The sequence below is a fragment of the Crocodylus porosus genome, unplaced genomic scaffold (genome assembly GCF_001723895.1).
Source record: "Crocodylus porosus isolate Cpor-Errol unplaced genomic scaffold, CroPor_comp1, whole genome shotgun sequence".
Classification (NCBI taxonomy): domain Eukaryota; kingdom Metazoa; phylum Chordata; order Crocodylia; family Crocodylidae; genus Crocodylus; species Crocodylus porosus.
The window spans coordinates 1,359,004-1,378,854 of record NW_017728950.1 but is presented as its reverse complement, the minus strand read 5'-3'; the positions used below and the strand labels follow the sequence as shown (position 1 = coordinate 1,378,854).

Below are 19,851 nucleotides of genomic sequence, written 5' to 3'. Positions count from 1 at the left end.
TGTTCAGTCACTTCATGTGCAGTCACATACTGTATGTCCACACGCATTGCATCTTCCTGTCATCTTTTGTTTTAAGCTGTGCATAAAAAAGTCCTGAAAAAGTTCTATTCTGAAAAGCTTCTAATCTTTTCATTTTGCAGTTGACTAAACAGCGTCTGGTGGATGCAGATGGGATCATTAACCCAAATGCTTTCTACATCTACCTGACAGCCTGGGTTAGCAATGACCCCGTGGCCTATGCTGCCTCACAAGCCAACATCCGGCCTCACCGTCCAGAATGGGTCCATGACAAAGCAGACTATATGCCAGAAACAAGGCTGAGAAGTAAGTAAAATTTCATCTTAATGTCCTACAGTTTATGTAAGTGCCTCACTCCTTCCTTCAAGGCTCAGTAACACTCTAGTTAGTTGATACTGTACAGGTCCTGGAAGCATAAACAGAACAATATATTGTGTTACCTTAAAACCTCAGCAGACGGATATAGCATCGTGTGGTACTGCTGCAGGGCTTTATCATCTTGAAAAATTCATTCTATATAATAGTTTGTATCTAAGCTCTGAAACTTACAGTAGACAATTTTGAATATTGCTTGTTAATTTTATAAGTTAAGGAAGCCTTGTTGTAAGGTAGGGTTTGTAGGGTATTCTGCCTTTGCTATTCCTGTGTTTCATCACAGAGAATTATATCATGTTTATCCTAAATTTGCCAAGTTAGCATGGAAGGAATTTTTGGCAAGTTAGGTCATTCATATAAGTCATCAACACCTGTATTATGCTAGAGATGTTTGGGTAGTGCAGAGATGTGTGGAAGAGCGTGTTCTTCTTCCTTTTTACCTACCCCCCATTCACCACTTTCCATTCTGAATTGGTATTCCTGAGTTGTTCTGCTTTGCTTTTACATTGGATTTATTTGGTAGATCTCTAGTTGGGTAATGAGGGATAGAGGTGAAAGGAGAGTTTGGTTCTCTTGGAAATGTGATTGGATAACAAGCTAGTTGTGCTTCACCATATCTGAACCCTAGAGCTCTGTGGCAGCCAGCCAAGTCTTGTCTTAATGAAAATTTATAGTTGAGATTATAATAAGGCAAATCATGTTTAGCAAGTCAATTGAATGACCCTGCAGGGTCTGGAACACACAGCAGCAATAACAAAATGCTTGTTGTGGAAGCCTTTTTTTCTTTCTTCTTTTTTTTTTTTGGTATTACAGTAGTCTTAGCATTGCATTAAAAAAAAAGCACGGAAAATCTAAGTTTGTCAGATTATTAAAGGATAAAAAGTTATGTATTTCCTCAGTAAACCAGTACTTGTATGTTTTTACCTTTCTTCGTGGATAATGTAACAAATACATTTCCCGACTGACTTTCAGACTGTTCAACTGAAATACTAAAAACTAGCAGGCCTCATTCACTACTACATTGTAGTTTGATCATGCCGCTCCACTAATCTAAAAGAGAATACTTGATTTTCATAGACCTACACCAGCATAACAACTAGAGTATGGAGTTTTACTCCAAACTATTTTGCTTTAAACAAAATGTTTAAGATATGGGGGAACTTTTTGGGAAGGCTGCTCTTTTATTCGTTTTGCATTATATACAGAAAACTGTATATAATGCATTTCAGTGATGTGTTATAGAAATACATATGCATTTGCTTGTAAATAATATCAAGCTGATCTTGATACACACAATCATTCTATTAGGTTGCATGGTAAAACATGTCCTGCTCCTATGCTATGATGGTTTTTAAGAACATCCACTTGTCACAAAGCTTCTGGGTTTAAACTTGCCTCAAATTTAACTTATTTTAGATTTTGCTGTAGAGAACAAAGTGCTTTCATCGTGTTTACTTCTTTCAAATTTTTCTTCTTACAAAATCTGCATTGAAACATTATTATTTTTGTCCTAGTTCCAGCAGCTGAGCCCATTGAATATTCTCAGTTTCCTTTCTACCTCAATGGATTGCGTGAAACTTCTGACTTTGTGGAAGCTATTGAGAAAGTGAGAGCTATCTGTAATAACTATACCAGCCTGGGGATCTCCAGCTACCCAAACGGATACCCATTTCTTTTTTGGGAACAGTACATTGGGCTTCGCCACTGGCTTCTCTTGTCCATTAGTGTGGTTTTGGCTTGCACATTTCTGGTGTGTGCCCTCTTCCTCCTAAACCCCTGGACAGCTGGGATCATTGTAAGTTTATTATAAGGGTCTTTGTTGAAGTCAAATTCCTTTCAGCATAGCTCTTGCTGTAGTCGGAAAGGTTTTGTTTATGTCTGGGCCTCTGGTGGAGTATGTATATTGCATCATTCATGATATATTTATTCAAGTTGAGGGGGCAGGGTTCATGGCAAAAGTTGTAACCCTTAATAACCTTAATCTTTGGGCCATGCTCTTGTAGCTTTAAAGTTTTCTTATAAAGTTATCTAAACTTTTGCCCTTGCTCAGATACCCAGCAAGATGAGAAATAAACTACAAAGAGAAATAGGAACACTAAGTAGCTATTACAAATTTTTCTTTTTTCTTTTTAATTTAACAAACAAAAATATTTTTGTGACCATTTCAGTGATTGTAGCTTGCCCATAAACAATAAATTCTTGTACTGATATGACCCTTAGAAAGATACGAGTAGTTAGGATGTTAGGAGAACAGTTGTACATCAACATGCACTGAGCAAGGAGTGTAATTTTTCTATCCAAGAGAAAGAACAGTAAAATATTAATTGTATAAAATACTCCTTCATGTATTCTGCAAGGCACTGTTAGCCTTGGAGTAAACATTCATGTTAAATTGAAGGATGATGTTCCTGTGTTTAAATTCCATAAACTATTGTATAGCTTATAAAATGCCAGAGGTAGAAAAGCACAGAGCAGTTACTAGTTTTTGTAATGTATATTTGTACTCCAGGTATGTTAAAAGGTAAATGTTTAGTCTAGAATATTTTTCACAGCACTTAAGCAATTTATGTTATCATTCATGATTCATTAGCTTATAAAATCATTTATTGTAGTTCCTACATTTTTCTTGAAGAAGGGGGCTTTAGTCCTCGATCCCTTTTAAAAGCATATGTATTTTTTTCTCTTGACTCCAGAAACTTTTTAACTTATTCCACAGATTCCACCTATCATTTTTTTTACAAGGTAGATGAAAGAAAAATAAAAGCTTTCTTTTAGATTTAACTGTTTGCTTTGTCCATCCCAATCCCTCCACATTTCTTTAAAGCTAAGAGGCCCTCTGTAACCTGAAACTCATCAGCTGATTACAGCATTCACTTTCTTCCGGACTTTAAACTTACTCTAGAGTCATCTTCACTTACTCCATAAGTTGTACAAAAAGTGTTGCATCAAAGTTCATTTATTTTATGTTTAGCAAAATGAAAGCAGAAACATTATATTCTGAAGGGTGCAGACAGAGAAGAAGAATAAATTGTGTTTGAGATTGCATGGACAGTTGTAACCAATAGAACATCGATGTTTGCTCTATCCATTGGCTCCTGGGGGAATAATTTAAACTGACTCTTGAGAGTCATTGAATTAAATGAGATAAAACAAAACAGCTTGCCTTTGAGGGTGTGAGGAGGACTGCCATAAGGGATGTATTTTATATCCCTGTACTGTTTTGAATCATCCTCATTTCTCTAGAGTACAAGATGTTACTAACGGACATTTGAAATCATGTAGGTGGTGGTGCTGGCTCTGATGACAGTGGAACTGTTTGGCATGATGGGTCTCATTGGAATAAAGCTGAGTGCAGTGCCTGTAGTTATCCTGATTGCCTCTGTTGGCATAGGTGTGGAATTCACGGTTCACGTTGCTTTGGTAAGTACAACACTTTTTAAAGCACACGTACTAAATATTCTGTTCACAATTTTTAAAAATACATCTTTAAAATTTTGCTCTGAAAAAAAAAAGCATTCAGAGGTATAAATAAGTGGTCTGATTTTTAAGAAGAAAAAGAAACAAGCTTGAACATTGCACAAGGGTTAGTGTGCAAGTCAAATTGTCCTGATAAACTCCAACTGATTTGATATAATAATTAGCATCTATGAAGTCAGTGATGCATTAAATAAGAGGTATTATTTCATTTCAAGTCAACAGTGCCTTATTAAGTGTTTGACTATTACATTACAAATCTCAGATTAAAGTAACACTAAAGTATGTGGTAGGTATTTCTGTGAGCCATATGAAAATTGTGGCTAAGCAGAGCTGTTAGGGTCTCGTGTGTCAGCTCAGATACTACCACTCTGTCTTAGGCCTCTGTTGTTGTCCCTAAGTAATGCTGAAGATCTTATAACAGTACACAGTTTGTGCCCTGTTATATCTAGATGCTGCCTGTTGTGTCAGCTAGGCTGCTGGAAAAGATTTTCAGCCATGTAAGTGGCAGTTGGGTATCTTGTTCCCATAGATTTATAATGGGAATTGGATTCTGGCTTTGAAAATCTCTCCCTGTTGGCATATTTCTTTCAAAACATATTGATTGATGATTAATGTAATGGACCCAATCCTACAGTTCTCCTGATAACTGAAAAGCAATGCAAAAAAATCAAGAGACAATCACCAGCATTTTCAAACTTAGATGTCAAAGTTTAGATACCTTAATTTACATTTAAGCACTTACATTAGTGACTTATTCCAAAGTGCTGATCAACTGCAGCTCTGAGATAAGCTAATGAAAGCTCTAGGACCTCAGCAGACCATTTATTTAAGTGGCAAACTATGGAGGAAAATCTGTAGTTTTCAATATCCCAGTTTGAAAATCTTGGGCTTTTAGGTGACATTTGTCATATCATGCTCAAGGGTCTATCTGGGCCCCCATTCTATACCCTATTTCCTACCACTTCTAACTTTGATAAAGTAAACAGTTTGTTTGCAAACTGCAATTCCTGAAAAGGCACATGAAATTATTTCTTTTCCTTGGGCAGAGTGTAAAATGAGTGTGTGTTCCTTAATGCTTCCTAGTATCTGATAAAGAGACGGTTCTTCACACTCCCAATCCAGGATCATTCTCAAACATTTATCAGGAGAAGATTTTAATATTTTTTGTCCATATGGAGTGGGGCCATATTAGAGAGACTTTAAGATCGGATGACTCTGGACAAGCCAGTTGCACTGCTTTGGGAAGGACCATGCCCTGTCTGTTACTATTTTCTACTTTTCAGTAGTATCACTAAAGTCCAGTAGTATCAAAGAATGAAAGGAGAACACAAAACTAGAGGTTATTGAGTCTAGTCCCCTGCCATTTGAGGCAGCCTTGTGAGTAACCTTTAATCCAGAAGAGTCCACAGGAACATCCACTCCATCTCTACCCAGATATCACAAGCCACAGCAAGGTCCCTAATATCTTCTAACAAATGTACAACATTTAATACAAAATATCAAAAGGCTCAAGAACTACAGTATGCCACAAGGATGACAGGAGAGACCAAAGGCAGTAACAAACAGAGAGAGGAAGTGGGTATGGACTAGATCAGTGTTTCTCAGCCCATGGGTCATGACCCAAAAGTGGGTCACAAGAATATATGAAAGGGTCACAAACAAACTTTAGAAATTGATCAACAAACTTTTAAAAATGGATTCTCCTTTAAAGGGGAAAAACATGGAAAACTGTGGCTTTTCCCTTGCAGGTTGGCAGCGTTCCAGCCTGCAAGGGGCTGCTTGGGGCTTCCCATACCCCACACCCCCACTCCCTGCCCCACACACTGTGGGTCTGGGACCTGGCGGTGGGGGAGCAGTGGGTCAGGAGTGAGGGGCATTGGGTAGGGACTGGCCACTGATGTTTACAAATGGGTCATAGTACAAAAATAGTTGAGAACCACTGGATTAGATGGAGTCTAAGAATAGAGAGCAGAACTGAGATTAGAGGGCTGGGGTGTTGAGAGCATCATTGGGTGATGAGACTGAAAAGAGAGGTTTGAACATTGGAAACATTGGAGAGCTGCTGCAGGTGAGTTGCACATTGGAGCTGTGGGGGAAACCTGAGTTTTAATTAAGTTTAAGAAATTCTCAAAGGGTACAGGGACAGTAGGCCTCAAAGGATACAGGGCTGACAAGTCCGACAGTGGCCAGACTTTTTGAGATAAACCTAGCTTACTGAGGCTTGGGGCAGGGACGATGGGCATTTCAGGGACCTCCAAACAGCCAAAAACTGTTGTTAGTAATAAAGATTTAAAACCAAAAAAATGAGAGTATATGACTAGAAAACATTTGACTGTGGAATGAAAACTAACTGAAAAGACCAAACTAATTCACGTCAGATTTTTACATAAATTAATAAAATTACATACGATTTAAGTTTCAGTCTCTGGCAAATTTTAAATCCACATTTTTTTCACATTGACATTAGAATCAAAACCTTCCAAAAATGGGTTTTACAGTGAAAATACTTACTAGATCTTAAACCATAGCACCACTGCCGTCTAATGTATTTATAAAACCTATGGAATCTAAATCTCCTTAAACCAGCATTGTATAAACAAAGTATGCGGTATACATAGTGTTGATATGGGCCTTAATTGCACTTTTTAAAAACAAATTCACAATCCAGTCGTGGTTCAACTTTTCACTGCCACTTGAGTTGTGACCGCATTTTTTTAATACATACAAATAACCAACATTTCATCTATTGAATACTTCCTTAAAAATACACACACATGCATATTTTGTTTGTATGTTTATGGATCTGATTCTACAACCCTTTTACATCCTCTTTTGCTTGACCCATAATAATAAGAAAGCCATTACTTATCCTTAGGTGAGTATGTATAAGATATACTGATCTTGCATATGCCATTTTTTCTTGGGTTACTTGCCTTGAATAACAGACAACGCTGTATGTTTTGAGTTGTATATTCAGCGGTGGTGGTATGGGTGCTATGTAAATTTATATTCATGCTCAAAGAAAACACAATGGGAAGTAGTATAAAACCTTGAAAATGTTTCTAGATATCTGGCTGCTGGTTTTGAAGTAGTAAAAATTGCAAATTGTAAATGCTTATCTAGAAGGGACCACAAATGTAACAGCACAATCCTGCTGTACTTATTTATATTAGTAGTTTCATTTAATGCATTGGCTCATATTCAGCTCCCCTTATCCAATATGACATACTTTGAGCATAAAGAGCCTCTAATCTGGGTCCTGTGCCCATAAGGAGACCTACACAGGCATCAATGGATGCTTAAAGAGTGACAGAAAGATATGAGCCATGATGACAATGCTCTGCTCAGTGTGATTATTCATGTCACTAGAGACTGTAGAATTTTGATCAGATCCAAGTTCACAAACACTGCTTCTAGTCGTACAGTTCTTAATTCAGCAAAACTTGCCTAACATTAATGAGTATTTGGCCTAAGTAGGACCTGCAAGAGTAGTCACATTTTTACACCTGAAGTGCTTTCAAAATGAGACAAGACTGTTGTAGGCAGGAACAAGCAAAAATAGCAGCAAATGAAATGCCTCATGAGGTAGGCAGAGGCTCATTTGAGAAAATTATTGCTGTAGCCCTGACCCTGCAATCAATCCTCTTGCCCTACTCCCCTGACTTCAGTAGCAGCTGTATACAATGGCTGCAGGATGAGACCTTGTCTTGAACTCTAACCAGCTAAAAGATATTTCAATAAACTGTAATTTGGAGTAATTGACATGGGAAAATATGCATGTTTTGAGAGAGGCTGAGAATTTTAAAAGGCTGTACATAAAGATCTGATGGCATGGACTTTATTATTTTACAGGCATTTTTAACTGCCATAGGAGACAAGAACCGCAGGGCTGTCCTTGCATTGGAACATATGTTTGCACCAGTGCTGGATGGAGCAGTGTCTACTCTGCTTGGAGTGTTAATGCTTGCAGGATCTGAGTTTGATTTTATTGTCAGGTAAAGCATATGTTTGTGTATTGCTTTTCTGTTCTAAATAAAAAGAATATGCTCCATATTTGGTCAAACAGATTTATCTGCTGGTTTTTTTACTTCTATGCATGATGTGTCAAGCATGCTTACATCATGGTCCTGCTTTCTCTCTGCTGTATTAACTCCTTGTTATGTAGTAGTTGCAATAGTGTTTCCATTGCTAGTGCTGAATTCTGTTCCAGGAAAATCTGACTCCCAGCATAAACTGAAAAAAGAAAAAGGTCCTCTATGGCCAAGTTTGCTTAGTTCTAAAATAAAGTTAGTTCCAAACAGCTAGTATTGTCTAGCAGTTAGCTGAATTTGACCTGTAACCTAAGAGTCTTCCAGACTTTTTGATATGTGCAACATTTTGCATAGAAAGGATAGAAAGAACTCTAAACATCCTGAAACTGACACTCTCCCCCTGTCCCCTTCACTCTCTGTTACCACTATCTGAAGTTTACAACAATTTTTTAACTGACCCAGTGGGGGGTGGGAATTAAAGTTCTCTTTAGGAACAAGGGAATCATAAGTATGAACATAGAACTTCATATGAAAATGTGGTGAAGCAAACCCTGAAGGCCCTTCTGTTTAGAGGTACAGGCAAGCTGTTTCTTGTGGATTTAATTAAGAATGTGAATTTGTCAAGTAGGAGAAAGGAGCAAGTTTTTCTTTTGAAGGGAATTTGAGAAGTGCAATGAAACGGATCCTATTCTACTCCAAACAACCTGTGGAGCTCTGCAAAATGGCTAATCTTAGAAATAACACTGGTTCTTTGTGGCAGATTATGGCAAAAAACCAGAAGCTGGACTGAGGGCTGGACCAAATATGAATGGTCTGGCAGATGACTGGGCTCTTCACTGAGCTCTTGATTTAGTTTACATCTGTTTAAGTAACAAATAATTATATACATCACAGAAGTCTTGATCTGTGGAACTTCTTAAATGTCTGTATATTTTTTGTTGGTGATTAGGAAATGAGACAGAACAATTCAGTTAGGATCCAATCCTGGAAAGTGCGGAGCAGGATCAAATTGAAATTCATAGCATGTGTTTTGCTACAGTAATCTTTCATACTACACACATTAGATTGTTGCAAGCACATTTTTTGATATAGCAAAGGACTGCCTATTTGATTCCAAATTGGGATTGATACTTGCTGAATAAAAAAAAAAATCACCCTTTCAAGCTCTTAAATTCCTTTGTTTCAACTCTGTCTGCTCACTTTTCTAGCATAATCTGACTTTAGTTCCCCTTACTTTTCCAAGATGTTGAATAAATGAACAAGGCTCAAGCATTGTTGCAAAGGAGGTGAAGAAGACACCAAGCTTCCGGAAAGGGATAGATTAGCCCACCAATATCTAGGAAGATTAAGTAAATTAACAGACATTGTATATGCTAAGTGGTCAGAACTATAATCAGCCTGTTTATTCTAGTGTTAGATGGATGAGATGCAAATGTTTTTTAATGCCTGTTGTTGATATATGTTCCAGTATAAAGTTCTGGTAGTTTACATTAGTGTAGGAGATCCGTTCGTTGATTTTTGCAAATGTAGATCAGAAATCCTAAAATGTTTACAATAGCAGGATATTTGTAGTTCTGCAGCAATCTGATATATTTGATCAGATGTGGAAACTTAGAGAGGCAGTAAAATTTGTTGCCAGTAAAACAGTGTGATCTGCAGAGCCCATTAGTAGGAAACTTGCCCCTACTACTTCTTCTGCTCCCTTTGCCTCCAAAAAAATTGCCCAAAACTGAGCACTTGAAATCATTAGTTACAACGCAGCCTTAAGTTTAGTCTGAGCTCCAGCTGTGCTGAATACCAACTAGTAAGGCTTTCCTTTTACTGACAGGTTTACCTTGGTATTCATGAAGGATCCCAGACCTTAGCCCTCAATGGTGGGAAAGGACAACCACTTGTGCACTTTCCTCTTCTTCCATAGTACTTCAGCCTTTATGTTTGAATTGGCTGACGCAAAACAAGAGTATTCAGAGATGCTAAATTGTTCAACAAAAGATTAGCCTGCAATGCAGCTCTGCCATTGTGGAGTGCTCTTACTCAGTACAATGCTGAAGCTTACTATAGAATGGCCAGCATTTTCTTTGCAGAAAGCTGGTTCCTGTGTTCTAAAAAGGTTGCAATTTGAGCTATTTGGTAAAACTGGAACTCACAGAATTCTAGGCGGAAAGTTGTGATTAATGAACAGCGAGGGAAAGCCTTACCTGATACACTAGAGATTTAATTAGAGATTCCGCTGTAAGATGCAGAAGCATTTCACAGTGGATTAGCCGCTGGGAGAAGTGGGCTTCTTTTCCTTCTAGGCTAAATTGTTTAAATTCTACACCCTTCACTTCATTTGTTTGCTACTGCTGGGTTTTCACTAATGGGGGCCCCTTTTCATTGTATTTGTGCTTTCAATCCGTTCAGCCATTCAGTTCACATTCCATATTTTTGTGTTTGTGTAACACATTCATAAATAACATTACATGCCACAAGATTTTGGTAAATTAACAAACATAATTTTTTTTCTTTCCTTTATCAACTAACACTTTGGGTTGTGGAATGTAGCTTCTCTAACACAAAAGGTAAAAAAAAAAGAAGTCATACTGGTTTTGTCCAATATTTTTAGTTTGTGATTTTTGTGTGTGTTTATTTTTAAAATAAAATTAATGCAATATTTTGAGAAGTGGAATGTACTCTTCTGTGTTTCTCACTACACTGGTATCTTTCTCTTTCGGCCTTCAACAATATTCCAGGTATTTCTTTGCTGTTTTGGCAATCCTAACAATTCTGGGAGTTCTAAATGGATTGGTGCTGCTTCCAGTTCTACTTTCCCTCTTTGGACCATATCCTGAGGTCAGTAAATAAAGCTCTCTGAGATGAAGAAATTAGCATCTCTTTTAAAAAAAAAATCCTAGATACCTATTAGTTTCTTAACCGTTCTGATTTTTTTAAATCTCATTTTAAGTTTCTTGCTTTTAAGAACATGCTATTCAATGCGCTTTTCTTTTAAGAATGTAAGAATATCAAATTAGGAAGTTTCAGTAATCATGATATATATTTTAATAATGAATCATTTGGAGGTGATAGGCAATGGTTCAGATAAAAATGCTGGCTTTAGTTAGGTTTTTAAAGTGGAATTTAATGTGTCATCTATGCCACAAGAGCAGGGAGTTCCCTAACCTTTGCAGGACATTTTGTAAAAGATTGTTCATTCTGTAGACCCACCTTCTAACACCCTGGTCCCTCAATTGCTTTCCTCAAAATATTTAACTCAGTAGACCACCAGGAAGGGCCCCACACACCACTGGTGGTCCACAGACCACACCTTGATAACCACATCTTTAGACCAGTAGTTGGCAGAAGAGCCCTTCCTTATGCACCAGTACACCCCCATAGTACCTGATTGACTTCCTTGAAGTTTTGGGCTGGCGAAGTGATCCATGTGGTTGATCCATTTGTATGAACAGTCTTACAGTATACAGTGGAAGTCCAGCTATAGGACTGTCATAGCTTCAGATTTATGCTTGATTATTCACTGAGTACAACATAATTATTCCTGCATGGCATGATCACTGGCTTCTTTTGGGTGGTGTTATGAAAAGAGAATTGTTCTGTGGTTGTGTGATTTTCCATGTGTGTATTTGCATTGAATTCTTTCTGTCTATGTAGACAGGTTCATAAGTATTTATATTATACAGACATATTTTACACAACTACAGAATCATTCTTTTAATAGGTCGTACCAGAAAAAAGGCACACATACATACAGAGACATGTGAAATTCACAAACATTTCCACAGAGAAAGACTATTTCTCTGTTTGGTACCATGCTGAGCAGAGTAAATGTTTAACAAATCAATATCTTCAGGATTTTAGTGCCATACAAAGTTGGTGGAAGGATATTTTTCTTGAAGACTAGTGATTATAAGGGTTTTTAACTGTCATTACTAGGTTTCTCCAACCAATGGACGGAACAGATTACCTACACCATCTCCTGAGCCACCCCCTAGCATTGTAAGGTTTGCACTGCCACCTGGACAAAATAATGGATCAGATTCTTCTGATTCTGAGTACAGTTCTCAAACCACCATGTCAGGACTGAGTGAGGAGCTCCATCAGTATGAGCCTACTCAGGGCTCTGGTGCACCAATCCATCAAGTAAGAGTGGAAGCAACTGAGAATCCTGTCTTTGCCAGATCCACGGTAAGTTATCCATAGACATAGCCTGAAGGAGAAGAGAAGACAATTTTTGAAGAAGGGGTCTTTCTTTGTATGTGGGAATTTAGGGGGTTTTGTTGTTTTGATTTTTTTTCCTGATTGATTTCTGACTGATTTCCTCGCAACCCCCCCCCAACTTTCACTCCCTGCTGCAAGTGCCCCAAACTTCAAACTGTAATCTAGAAGTAGGGGGTACTCTGATTTTTTCCACCCTTTTACTTAGGAAGAAATAGGGATAAAATGGTGGGCCTAAAGCACAGCACACATGCAAGTGCAGCTGCCATTGCAGCTTGCTGGATCCATCCCAAAGAGCAGGGCAGGCCAGCCCCTTGATGACTATTCTAGATGCCTTTGTACAAAAGGACTCTGAAAATGGTACAGCTTACAATTTTCTCCATCAAGAGCCATGTGGGTCACCATAAGGCTGTACCTCTCCTCTAGCAATACATTTCAGAAGGGCAGGAGGAAGCCTTGTGTAGATCAGAAAAAGGATGTTTCGGGGTTTGTTCCAATGGGTGGATCTGCTGTGTGTCCCCACTCTGCCAGAGCCCTATGCCAGTGGGCCAGCAGCATAACTTTCGTTTTAAAGAAAAGAAAAAACTCCCCTCCTGCCCCCCATGATGCTGCATGCTGAGCTGCAATGCGGATCTGTTTTTGTTCAGCAGAGGCCTAAAAATAGGTACAAGCAGAGCCACATTTGAAGTTGGTCACGGTTTATTGACTGATGTGGCCGCTGTGCTTCACGCTTTTTACAGAGATCTAGAAACCAGATTCCTGCCATCTATACAAACCATCCCACTAACAAACATCCTGCATTTGTACTCTGGCTGGAACAGAGCCTTTTCCAAAGCTCAACAATTTTGATTATTGAACCACTTAAGACATAGTGCTAGCTGTCCAGGCGTTTGAAAAGACAAAAGCGGCATGTGGGAGGTGTATCTAGTGTTTTCAGTTCTAATCCTGCATTTATCTGTGAAGTTGTAAGTTGGATCTTATAACAACTTCAGAAGAGACCTCTCTGGGCAAAGCTAAGCCTCTGGAAAACTATGCTTTTAGGGTTAGATATAGAACGGTACACTTACATGCTTAACCAGGGAAATATTTCTGAAGCAGATGTTGCACTTGCTTTTTGTCACAGGCGTAACCATATCTCTCATTTCTAGGTGGTTCAGCCAGAGAACAAGCATCATCAGTCAAATCCAAGATTACAAACTAACCCAGAAGCTGGGTCCCAGCAGACGTGGCATCAAAACAGACAACCCAAAAGAGAATCAGTGGAAGGACTGCGACCACCCCCATACAGGCCACGCAGGGATGCTTTTGAAATTTCTACTGAAGGGCATTCTGGACCTTACAATAAAGACCGCTTGGGCCACAGGGCTCGTTCTCATAACATTAGAAACCCAGCATTTACTGCCATGGGTGCTTCAGTGCCAGCATACTGCCAGCCTATCACTACTGTGACTGCCTCAGCTTCAGTTACTGTTGCTGTACACCCTGCTGTGCACAGCCATAACTCTCGTGGAGGAGGCTTTCCATCCTATGAGGGATACCAGGAAACCGACCATGGACCATTTGAGGACCCCCACGTGCCTTTTAATGTACGGTGTGAGAGGAGAAACTCTAAAGTAGAAGTCATAGAATTGCAAGACGTTGAATGTGAAGAAAGGACACATGGCAACGGCTCAGATTAAGGTATGTCTTGTGTCTTCATTTGCAGAAAAGATAAGAAGTAACCTTTCCTCCCAGATGCTTCATTTCTGGGCAGCTGTAATCCAGACTGTCCAGCCCATGTAAAGTTTTGCTTTAAGAAATTAGCTCAGGTAAAACAATAATACATAACCTTTTACTTTCATTAAGCAAATAAATACCCTTCTGAGGTAAGTAAGTAAATAATTATCATCACATTTTTCCAGATAGGGACACTAAAACTGTCACACATCACACTATGTAGTGTTCAAGGCCAGGGAGTTGAGCCATAATTCAAGGTTTCCAAAGCTCCCTTGTCCTGTGCTCTGATCATTAAACTAGGCAGCCCCCTAAAAATCTTATACACAATAGTTGCAGGAAAGGCCTAAAGCCACTAGCTACTCACATTCAAAAGAAATTAATGTATATGATGCAGACAAAGGACTATACAGATTTAACAAGGGTTAAAACAACCTGCTGCCTCAAGACCTCTGTCAGAGGCATGCCGAGGAATATGAAGTTTACATTTACCCAGCAGCAAATAGGCATTGTCCAGGAGACAGAGCTCTGTGCACTTGAAGATGACCAGTGGCTTCCTATATGGCAAACTAATCAAAATCCCATTTAGGGGTGGACTGTCATTATAAAAGGGGTATCAAAGGTTTGTCAGAAATTATTGTGAAATAAAAGTAAATTCTTTCACAGAATAGCTTTCATAGAGGAGATGATACTCTGTTTTATCTTCCAAATAATTTGTGCAACTTAAAACTGGATCAGTATCTGTCTCTGACGAGATAAAAGGAAAATAAAAATTAGAAGTGGTCAATAGAAGTCCATATATTTCACCATATATTTAGAAAACATTGATTCTGTTTTTGTCAGAAATTCTCATGATCTTTTTGTTTGTTTTTTACAATAACAAAAACAAAATAGACTCTGGATCCTTTTAGTAGTGGAGTATCACTTTCTCATTATTTTTACTTATTCTCCCCTAGTAGAAGAAAAGAAAATGCCTCTATAACCAGAATGTAATTTTTGTGGTTATAAAGACATTTTGTTTCTTTTCTGCTAGTAGGGAAAATAAACAAAAAGGTAAAAATAACGAGAAAATAGTACCCTGCTACCAGAAGAAACTATGGACTATTTTTTTCCTTTGCTCTTACTGAGGAAAAACCAAACTAAGAAAAAACAACAAAAAATATTGTGGAAATTTTTGAAGAAAATTATTTAAAAAACCACTTTGCTATACTAAAACTTCTCTGCAAGGATCTCAGTGCTCAGTAGTCCTGAATGGATTTATGCTTACTGAACCCCAGGGAAAATGGCAAGTAATATTATTCAGAGGAAGGACAATACTGAGGTAGAGAATCTCAGGCCCAAATGTTCAAAGGTGGGTACTAAATTGAGTATTATTGTTGTGAATGCCCATTTTGAGGTCATCATTCCCCCACACTTTTTGCTGACTTCAATTGGAATTGTAGAGGAGTGTTTCAAGTTTGGCACCCAAAATAAGTAGAACTTATAAAAAATTGGTCTTACAATTTCCTAACAGAAAGTCAGGGTCAGACAAAGAAAGAACTTACATTTCCTTACTCCAGGTTCTATACCTTAACCAGAAGAATCATCTAATATGTTTGGGGTTGGCTTGGTTAGTTTGTAATTCATGAGTTTTAAATGAATGGCTGTGCTTTCTCTGTATCTCTAAAGGGTAATAACTGAAGCAAAGAAGAGGCCAAAGATGGAAAACCTCCTCTTTCCAGAACTGCTTGAAGAGAACTGCTTGAAGTTATGGAAAAGGACATGCTGCATCAGGACAACAGTTCACTGTTACTGTAACCTATTGTATTATTTGTTAAATATTTCTATAAATATTTAAAAGGTGTACACAGATGTAATATACAAAAAGAACAATGTAAAGTAGTATAATCTGGAGTTGTTTAACTCCTGTTAATAGAGTGGGGACAATTTTGTTTGTGCTCTGTACTTAATGTACATTGATCTCTGTGCCACAACTAAGCTTAATCTAGTTCTAAATTTCAGCATATGTTGCTGCTGCTTAAATATTGTATAATTTACTTGTATAATTCTATGCAAATATTGCTTATGTAATAGGATTATGTTTTGTAAAGGTACGTGTCTGTTTTAAAATATTTTAAATTTGCTTATCACAACCCTGTGGTAGTATGAAATGTTACTGTTAACTTCAAACACGCTATGCGTGATAATTTTTTAATGAGCAGATATGAAGAAAAGCACATTAATCTTGGTGGCTTAAATAGAGTTAGTTATGTGCAGGTTTTGTTTTGCTCTGTGTGTGTGTGTGTGTGTGTGTGTGTGTGTATGTGTGTGTGTATATGTTCCCAGTGTACTGTATTTTTTTTACTGTATGGTAACCCTTAGTGGGCTTATACGCTCACTGATTCTGGCAGGGTAGATGTCTCTATTGTTAAGCACTAGTGAAAAATACATTGGTGCTTAACAGTGGAAGATCCAAACTGTCATCATCAAAGGGCTAAAATAAAACAGAAGAGAGGACAGGGAGTCAGGGCTCTTGGTTTCTATTCCCATCTCTTCACTTGTGGCATGTGACTTTGGGCAAGTTTCTTTACCTCCCTGTGCCTCCGTTTCTGCATCAGTAAAATGGGTATAATAATACTTACCTACCTCCCAGGAGTGTTGTGAGGCTTAATTACTGTTTGTGAAATGCTTTTATGTTATTAGTGAAAGGTGCCGTGTAAGTACAATACATTATAACTATTTTTCTTAACTGCAAAGGTGCTGGATATTAAGAGGTGCTTGTGGATATAGAAATTCATTAAACATGCCTTATTTCGATACACGTATTGTAGATTATGGACCAGCATTAGAAACTAAATAATCTGGTAGTTAGGTGGTGAGTCACTGCTGTGTTCTTACAGTGTTACTATAACTGTATATTTTAGAGCAGAACAGTATCCTTCATCATCTTATTTGCATGGCAGGAAGCAAGTTTATATGCAGTGAGAAAAATCAAATATAAAGAGAATGTTTTTAGAAGTCTTCTGTTTTCACTTTTTAAATATAATTGATTTTCTACTGGATCCAGGACCACAATGAATGACAACTAAGGCCTGGAGTGATTTTTTCCGCCCCCAAGGTAACTTGTACTGCATTGGCACTTTTAATTAAATAGTTACACCGAGAGCCCTGTTTCTTTTAAGTTACATTGCTGCAGGTGAAGGGCCTCAAAAATACTACAATGCTTAGTTTCTAAAAGGAACAGTAATTTAAAACAGAGGTCAGCAACCTTTCACTAACAGCAGGCTGAATTAACACAGCTTGGCCCCCCTTGGACCAGAGGTGGCAGCTGATGGAAATGGCGGGCTGAAGCAGCAGTTGACAGAAGTGGCCACTAGGTGGTGCGTTCTTGCGCAAACATGCATGGTGAGCCACAGGTTGCCAACCTGATTTAAAATACTAGAAAAGACATCTTCATTATTTTTCCCTCACCTTTTTTTTTTTTTTTTGTGCCCCTCTCCTGTCTTTTCAGCACAGAGGAGTAGGTTAAAAGGATATATGCTTAAAACACATATGCAGCGGAAGAAAAAAACACAAGCTCTGTGTTGAGAAATATAAGTGGCCACTCCAGGAAGGTATTTCTTGTTTGATACAAAGCCATACTTCTCCAATGGCTGAAAGTCCTGTCCTTGCCTACAGACCTTCCCAGCCCAGCCAAGGAGCATGACTAGCATGCACTAATTGTCATGCCTTTTTTGCTCACTTGAAAATCCTTTGACACGAGGCACTTGTTTACAGAACTCGAAGGTGAACATTCAGAGAACAGGTGATGAGCCTGGCATTGCTCCAATGGTACATAAGCTACTGTTTAGATGCACACTAAGGGTTAATGTCGTAACTGCCTACTGGTCCAGCTCACTGTCTAACATGAAAACTCTTAATGACAAAAAGACAACAGGCCCCAATTTAGCACTAGCAGCGCAGTGACCTCAGATCATAAAAACTCTGCAACAAAACTGTATGATACTAATTGGAAGCTACCTTCAACTGCCAAGTGTATATGTTACTGTGTCAGAGGTCACTATGGCTTCCCACTGCTACTGCTTTGGTGTCTATCAGTCAGTCACTCCCCACCCCCACCTTTTTTTTTTTTTTGGTCGATGACAGGAAAGAGGGAGCAAAGAAGAGTCTTAATATGTCCTATCTCCCCTAAATCCTTGTTCTGTATGTTTGTGTGTGGGTGAGCTGTCTGCTGCTTTCTGCACAATGTAGACCTTCTCCTATAGTCACATTGGCAAAGGGAGAACTCAGTGGCTGGCAACATTTTTGGTTTGTTTTTTTAACTTTTTTTTAATCGTGGGTGATATTTATATTTTTGTATCATAAGAATGTTTTCTTACAGTATTTGTCATGCCAGTTTATAACAAACAGAATGCAGGGATTTTATTTCTATTGGAAACACTATTACAGCTATGTTTTTACTTTTTAATGGAATTTTTATTTGTATAGAGTGCTTACTAATGTTAAATAGGAAAGAGTATATAACATTTACATTGAGGACTCGTCGTAGCTTTTAGTGTAAGGAGTTAAAAGGAAAAAATATTCAAACTGGGTCTCATTGCCTGCCTATTTTGGCAGGAGTGGGTTTGTGTCATTACAGTTACAAAGATAAAAGTATGCCATATAATTTATTTATATGAAAATCTATTTTTGTAGTGTACATAGTAGTCATCAAGTCTTTTGACAGAAGTATATTTTTAAAGAGTTTATATGTAATGATGATACCATTATGTTTTGGAACATTGCTGAGATGTGATTACTGTGCACACTTTTCCTTGTAAACCCCATTGTGGAAAAGAAAATGTTTAACAGTGTTAAGAAAGAAAGAGAGTGTGAATATTCATGCAATTCTGAACTGTGTTTTAGTTACCATTTGTGATCTAGTGTGGTTCTCATTTTAAACCTTGAGTGGAAATTGTACAAACTCTCTAAATATTAATGTTCAAACACTGATAGAAATTCTAACATGAATAAAAAATATTATAACTTATTGGTTACGTATTTAGTTGTTTGTAGAATGTTTTTTTTAAGTAGGGCAAAGCTACCTGGCAGAACAGTAACTATCGCCTTAGAAGCATGGATTATACTAGTGGCAAATATACCTAATGCAACAGTCAGAAGCAGCAGTACTTGCACAACAGATTTCACTTTTATTGCCTGACTTGGGCCTGAGCCAAAATGTAAGGATGGAGTCCCATGTCTGAACTTTAGAGCTCTATAGTTTAAGCAACTCCAGCACCAGATCTGGAACCTGCAAAACCTGGGGTTTGGAATTGGGGTCAAATAATGCCCAACACTGGTTATTTCTGCTTGGAGGAAATACAGTCAACTCTATTTAGCTTTTGCATTCTGTCTAGTGTCCCCTGAAAGAGACAACTGATAGAGGAGTGAGATGGTGGATTTTGCCCACTCTGTGGAATGGCCAGTGGGATTTAATTCCCGAATACTAAGGAACTACATGTCGAATTCTATAACAGTTTGCAGGTTCTTGTGGCAGTACTGCATTGGCAGGACCTCTGATATTACCTACTTTCCAAGCCCCACCCCCATCTCTGGTTTTGGAGAGGAAGATGATTTTTGTGTACTGAGAAAGCCAGTATAAATGTTGACTGGCTCAGCATTCACTTATAACATGATTCCTGTGTAGTTTATGGCATGTGAGTGTCCATCAATATACCACAGAGCCATCAGGCCCCTCTCCACAACGTCTTATTTACAAAACTTGTGTAAATCCACTATAACAATCTTTGCCAGTCCTATTAATCAAAGGCATTCTCTGACCCTTGTTAATTCAAATTAAACTCTTGAGTGTCCAATATCTGTTTTCTCTTTTATACAGCTTTGTATTTACATGCTCTCTGACATTGGTTATTATCAGGGATCCTGGTTTTCTTTGATAAAAAAAATCCAAAATGTTCTGATTTAATAACACCCCTGCCCCTTCCACATTTTTCCATGATTAAAACTAAGTGCCACTCTAGAGAAAGAAAGAGAGGGGCATTTTGTT

The 19,851-nt window shown here is 38.1% G+C and overlaps 1 protein-coding gene across 5 annotated transcripts in view; it reads left to right on the top strand.

Moving 5' to 3' along the window:
- Positions 1-18,845, top strand: part of PTCH1 (patched 1) — a 78,946-nt gene extending 60,101 nt beyond the window's left edge. For all 5 annotated transcript variants that reach the window (XM_019554963.1, XM_019554962.1, XM_019554964.1 and 2 more), the window contains 8 exons: positions 141-324; positions 1,908-2,188; positions 3,676-3,813; positions 7,723-7,865; positions 10,634-10,733; positions 11,832-12,083; positions 13,262-13,793; positions 15,495-18,845. In XM_019554963.1, the coding sequence (XP_019410508.1) occupies positions 141-324; positions 1,908-2,188; positions 3,676-3,813; positions 7,723-7,865; positions 10,634-10,733; positions 11,832-12,083; positions 13,262-13,792 (1,629 nt within the window). In that variant the 3' untranslated portion in view covers position 13,793; positions 15,495-18,845. The remainder of the gene's footprint in view (positions 1-140; positions 325-1,907; positions 2,189-3,675; positions 3,814-7,722; positions 7,866-10,633; positions 10,734-11,831; positions 12,084-13,261; positions 13,794-15,494) is intronic.
- The last annotated feature ends 1,006 nt before the right edge of the window (positions 18,846-19,851 follow it).